We start from the raw sequence: 6,069 nt of genomic DNA on the forward strand, positions 1-6,069 counted from the left end.
AACCATCTTATTGTGGAGAAATGCGTACAGTCTGATTCATCTTGGCAAAGACACCAGGCCATGGGGAGGAAGTGTATGTCCTAATGCAAAAAGTTAAAGAACCCGAAAAGTTCAAGATACTTGCAGAGGGATTCATTCCGTGCCTTCCAGACCGAGGCAAGAGGCTGCTGATTCAGCCTCCTGCCAAAGCGATGGCAGCCCGCTTTCTTGGCAGCAGCATTTTTTAACGATGATATACAAACTTTCTTCGGAGTTGGTTACTTCAGTGGTTTGAGGCTCATTTTGAGCAAGGAGGCAGTCTGGCTGGCTCTTGCTTTTTGTCAGCCCGATGTCACTCTGCTCAGTTTCTTTCAGTTAAAAAGTTTCTTCGTCTTCTCAAGAAAAATCTCAGGAAGAATTTAAGTAATGTCTGCTGCTGCTGTTTGTATTGTAAGTGGGTGAAAATATTCCTCCTCTCCCCAAGGACCCGTCTAGCTGAAAATCTGATTGACATCACCTTCCAAACTAACTGTTCTGCTGCAGTTAACCCATACTTTCCGACATGAAATGACTTTACATCTATTCTTAAATGAAACTAGTTTTATTTAAAACTAGGGAGTCTTGATGTGGGTGGTTATTCTCAAGTCGCTCTCTGGCTTGATTTCTCCTTCGTAGGCAGGGCATGGGATTGCTTAATTCTTGTTAAAATGTCTCAGCTAAACCACTGCATGGAAATACAGCTCAGATCATCAGGACACAGCTCAGCCATCTGCATCTACTGGGCTTGAGTTTTATAACGTGAAATTTTATAATCTGAAGTTACAGCTTCAGGTACCTATTTACACAGGGGGAAGAGGGGGGGGGGAAGTAAATCAATGAGGAGCCTAAAAATAACCCAAGACCTTCCACAGAAAGGCAGATTCTGTTATCTGCAGAAAGGGAAGTGTCTGATGCAACGGTCCTGCCTCAAAGAAGCAGTAAGGGAGTGACACAAGCTAGCACTGCCTCATCTTGTCTTTGGGGTAGCTCTTGGTATCACGGGACTTGCAGTTTGGCTTCCCACGTGGCTTTTCCAGAGACAGTGCCCGGCTGAATGTCCTCACTGTGGGCAGATAACAAAAGAGCTGTCACCACTCTGGAGAGCATCAGTAATTAAATGAACCGTGGTGTGCCAGCTTGGTACAAAAGAGCTTAATTCGAACCCGTATCACCCCGATGGTGCAGATGGGATCAGCGATGTGTGAGAAGGGGGCAAGAGTGCGTCAGCATGGCTGTGCAGCAAGCGCTCAGTCCTTGGCTCCGCAGGGCACTGCAGCACCCATGGCACAGGGGGTGAGGTTATCTGTGGAGAGGATGAACCTGGAGGAAGATCTGGCTCCACTGTCCAAAAAGAAACACGTGCATTGGTGTTCCTGAGGCCGTGCTGCCCCTGAGGATGTTGCTGCTCCCACCAGCAGCCCGTTGCTCAGATGGCCCCAGGTCCCACCGGCACGCTGCCCCCAGAGACCCACCTGCTATTATATGACCCTGAGCTCCTGCCTCAAGATCTGAAGCAGCTGCACGTTTCAAGATCTGAAGCAGCTGGGACGTTTCATGTCAAATCACACATCTGCAGGCAAGCGCGGCGCTTGATTGCAGCCATTTCTTTGAGGATCCCCTGAAAGTCTGCCCAGCGGGGCTCAGAGGTGCCATGGAGAAGCTGCACGCTTCTGGAGGCTCTTCTCAAGCGGAGAAAACCTGGGGCCGAGTTGCCTTTACCCGGAATGTTTTTTTTTTTCCAGATCATTTTTCCAAACCAGCCTCTTGCCTGGCGTGAGACGGAGGGGGTGGCAGTGGTGAGGTGATGCCAGGGAGTAGGGGAGGCAGACCAAAGAGCCAGCCGTGGCACGGCACGGGTGGCAGAGGCGAGGCTGCTGCTGGAAGAGCCGCATTCCTGCAGCAGGCATGGGCTCTGCTGACACGGCTGGTATCGTTTGCTCCCAAGGCTTGCGCTTCTTCACGTCCCTGCACCTCACCCCCAGCCCCACCAAATTACTAATTACTAATCAGCCCCTTGGACCTGCTCCAGCAGCTGCTGGCAGCTCTAGGTGGTGCCAAAAGTTTTCGATGCTAAAAAACGAAGCCATGAATACTGCCGGGTCGCCCCCCAGCAGCAGGGCACCGGGGATAATTGCAGCAGGGAAGGGTTTTTGTGCCCAAACGGGCCGAGCAGCGGGGTGCTGAGCCTGCTTCTCTGGGGCCGGGCAGGCTGCCAACACACACCCACGGCTTGTCGCCTCCGGAGGCACGCAAGGTGTTGTGGCACCACCTGAAATGGCCGCCCACGGTGCCCGGAGACTGAAGCGGGCTGGCTGAGAAGGAGCAGAAATGTCCTGGTGGTGGCTAAATCACTCAGACCGGTAATCAGTGCTTCTGGTAGAAACACTGATGGCTCTGCTGGGAGTCGAGCCTGAGGCTCAAAGAAACACCCCTGAAAAGGCCAGGCTGTGCTGGAGGAGCCGGATCAGCCTTGGGCCCGTCTCCATCACAGTGCCACGCTTCGGTCCTCTCTGCACGGCGATGCCACCTCTTGTCACGTACATCAGGTGGCTTCTGGAGGGCGCTGAGCCCTGCAGGACACCAAATCTCTGGCTTGTGGGATGGCTCCACCAGCCAGGAGCCCCCCGAGCTCCCCGCTGGCCATTCACAGGCCCCAGCGTGGGGTCTCTCCTGGCTGCGTGTGCCCCAGCCTCTCTCAGGGCGTGCTGTCTGCCGCCTCTCACCCATCGCACGCGGCGCACAGCCCACAAGGGAAAAACCCCGAGAGACAAACCCCGGCCTTGGGGGCGGAGGCAGGGTTGGGGAGCGGAACCGAGAGCCCGCAGGGCCCAGCCTGCCACCAGCGCTACCCGGCGGAGGCAGGATGGAGGATTTGGGTGAGCCGGGGCCCTCGGGTACCGGGGAAGGCCGGGCCAATTCCGATCCCGAGCTTGCGGCGGGGTTGGACCTCCAGGAGGTCGGGGCCTCCTTGGGGATGCTGCAGATGGGATGGCGGTGGGGCTTTGGGGACGAACCTGGGTGTCTGAGCGAGCGCTTTGCCAAAAATGGAGAGACTTGAGGCAGGAAATAGGCTCCTGCTGTGAGCGGCGGTGATGCAAGCCCAGCTGCACAAAATGGGGCCAAACAGCCCCAACAAGAAGAAGGTGGCACCGCATCTGAGGGTGCCGGGGGTCGGCCCCGGGTGGGGAGATGGGGCCTGGGAAGCGGCCACCCTGCGTGGGGTGTGCAAGGCCAGCTCCTGCCGCGAGGGCAGCGAGGTGCTGAGGGAAAAGCGAAAAGAGAAAGTGCTGTGCCCTCCCTGCTGTGTCTGAGGGGCTGTGGTTCGGGGAGGGACTGACAGTCCCATGCCCGGGGTGAGGGAGTATAGGGTCCCTGCAGCCCCTCCGGGCCCTGGCATCCGGCTGAAAAGCAGAAAGTGTGATGGCAGAAAGCGCCGTGCTGCTACTTCTGCTCCTCAGCCCTCAGGGCAGACGCGGCACAGGACTCTTGTGCCTGGGGGCAGGAGGGTGGCTGCCGGGGTCCCAGCTCCGGTCTCCCCCTGCAGATGCTTTGCTGGCAGAGCTGGAGCAGAGCTCCCGGCCGGCCTCCACGGACTACACGCTGCTGGCGCCGAGCTCCGGGGAGCAGGACGCAGCCCTGGCTGGGCCCTCGGCCCCCTGCAGCCAAAAGCCACGCGCCTCGGCAGCCCCAAAGGTAATGCTGCGGGGCCATGACAAGCGGGACAGATCCCGAGACCCTGCTCAGCTCACGGTGGCGGTGCCCGCCGGGTGCTGAGGGGTGCTGGGGCAGCGTCCTGCGGGCTCAGCTGCAAGCGTGTGTCCTCCCAGGTGCAGCTGCCACCCCGGGCTCAGCCTCCGCGCAAGGATTTGGAGACTGTGTACAGGTAAAATACAGCCAGAGGATGGCCAGGCTATTGGGGCTACCTCTTCCTTAGCTCCGCCGTGTTCTCCAGCGTCACCCGGCATCCTCAATGTCCCCGCAGCAAACCGGTCCTTGTGCAAGAAGGCCGAGAGGGTGTGGGGGGTGAGGAGGGGTCCTGCAGGGCGGGGGACGTGTTCCTCGTCTCACCCTGTGAGCAGCCCCCCTGCCAGCATGCCCCCTGTCGCTGCTTGTGGGGAAAGGGCAGCTCTTTTGGGGTGGAGGGGGGATGCTTGGTCCCGGGTGCTCCCCAGTCCCGCGGCAGAAGCTGCAGCATCCCCCCCCTCTGTGCTGCCCCCAGCAGCCCCGTGCTGACCCCACAACCGCTGCCCCCCTCGCCCACGCCCACGGTGGCTGCCCGGCAGTTGGATGAGCTCCTGGCCGACCTGGGCCACATGCAGAGCAAGGTGAGTCCTGCCCCTGGCTCCGGGGGGGACACGGGCAGGCCAGAATCCGGCCCTCACCGCCCTTTATCCCGGCAGCTGGCAGCGACGGGGCAGGGGGCCGGGGTGCCAGCAGGACCCGAGCCCTCCCTGGACCACATGCTGGGCGGCCTCACGCGGGACCTGCAGGAGCTGGGCATCACGGCCGCCCCCACCGGCGTCTGCGCCTCGTGCTGCAAGCCCATCGCGGGCAAGGTGAGCCCCCCGGCCCCATCCCTGCGCCCCCCCGGCTCGCAGCCCCCCGGGGAGGGGGACCCTCACCTGCCCCCACCCCGCAGGTGCTCACGGCCCTGGGCAAAGCCTGGCACCCCGAGCACTTCACCTGCGCCCGCTGCGGGCAGGAGCTGGGCGGGCAGCCCTTCTTCGAGCGGGGCGGGCAGGCGTACTGCGAGGAGGACTACCACCAGGCTTTCTCCCCGCGCTGCGCCTACTGCGCCGGCCCCATCCGCGAGGTAAGACCCCCCCCCGAACGCCCCCCTACAAGCACACACACCCTGGAGCCTCATTTCACCTCTCCCCGCAGAAAGTCCTCACGGCCCTGGACCAGACCTGGCACCCCGAGCACTTCTTCTGCACCCACTGCGGGAAGGTTTTTGGGGACGATGGTTTGTTCTGGAGGGGACGCAGCAGTCCTGTCCCCCTGCACACCCCTGGCCCTGCCCGGGGCTCTCCCCCTCCCAGACCCTCCCCACAGCCCTTCCCCAGCTCGCCCCCTTTCCCGGGCACCCCCCGGCACCTCTCCCACCGGGGGGGGTCCATCCCGGCACCCTCCCCGCAGGTTTCCACGAGCGGAAGGGGAAGCCCTACTGCCGCCAGGACTTCCTGGCCCTCTTCGCCCCCAAGTGCCAGGGCTGTGAGCGGCCCTTGACGGACAACTACCTGTCGGCCCTGCAGGGCGTCTGGCACCCCGAGTGCTTCGTCTGCGCGGTGAGTGGGTGCGGGGCCGGGGCAAAGCAGAGCGGGCGCCCCCCACGCCGTGCCAGCGCCAGCCTTTTCCCCCTTTCCTCGCCCCCCAGGACTGCCTGAGCGGCTTTGCCAGCGGCTCCTTCTTCGAGCTGGAGGGCCGGCCCTACTGCGAGACCCACTTCCACCAGCGGCAGGGCAGCGTGTGCCACGGCTGCGGGCGCCCCGTGACGGGCCGCTGCGTGACGGCCGCCGGGCGCAAGTACCACCCCGAGCACTTCATCTGCGCCTACTGCCTGGGCCAGCTGCACAAAGGCTCCTTCCGCGAGCGCGGCGACAAGATGTACTGCCAGGCCTGCCACGACAAGCTCTTCCTCTGAGCCCCGGGTTCCTTTCCCCGGCGTTAGCCCCCCCCCATCAGCATCGGCATCCCCCCCGTGAGCCACAACCCCCCCCGGATTGTAACCCACTGCCATCCCTGGCATCGCCCCCGCTGAGCCAAACACCCCTCATATCGTCCCACGCATCAACATCCCTGGCATTACCCCCTCTGTGAAGCAATAAAACACCCGGTCCTGCCTTTGTTCTGCTTGCTTTGGGGATGAGAGCGGGCAGGAGGCTGGGAGGAACGCCTCTGTAACTGGGGGCAGCCACAGGTGCTCCCCACCGCATCCCAGGGCACTGCCCCAGCTGCCTTCCCCCTTGCAGAGCAGCTCGAGCTGTGCTGTACCAGCCAAAAAAACAACAAGCACAAAGCCACATCCCGCTGCTGCCCAGCCACAGGGCA

General features: G+C 61.8%; 1 protein-coding gene across 3 annotated transcripts; it reads left to right on the top strand.

Moving 5' to 3' along the window:
- Positions 1–2,051: 2,051 nt before the first annotated feature.
- On the top strand, positions 2,052–5,862 carry LPXN (leupaxin). Of its 3 annotated transcripts, none has more exons than XM_083840389.1 (9): positions 2,052–2,894; positions 3,563–3,711; positions 3,846–3,901; positions 4,241–4,343; positions 4,419–4,574; positions 4,658–4,831; positions 4,903–4,984; positions 5,158–5,306; positions 5,396–5,862. In XM_083840389.1, the coding sequence occupies exons 1-9, from the start codon at positions 2,882–2,884 to the stop codon at positions 5,660–5,662; spliced, it is 1,149 nt and encodes a 382-aa protein (XP_083696515.1). In that variant the 5' UTR covers positions 2,052–2,881; the 3' UTR covers positions 5,663–5,862. The 3 variants fall into 3 exon arrangements, with proteins under 3 accessions (XP_083696515.1, XP_083696516.1, XP_083696514.1); XM_083840390.1 differs by having other exon boundaries at positions 2,055–2,894; positions 4,238–4,343; positions 4,721–4,831; XM_083840388.1 differs by having other exon boundaries at positions 2,069–2,894; positions 4,238–4,343.
- The last annotated feature ends 207 nt before the right edge of the window (positions 5,863–6,069 follow it).

The sequence above is a fragment of the Anser anser genome (assembly GCF_964211835.1).
Source record: "Anser anser genome assembly, chromosome: 5".
NCBI classification, from domain to species: Eukaryota; Metazoa; Chordata; class Aves; order Anseriformes; family Anatidae; genus Anser; species Anser anser.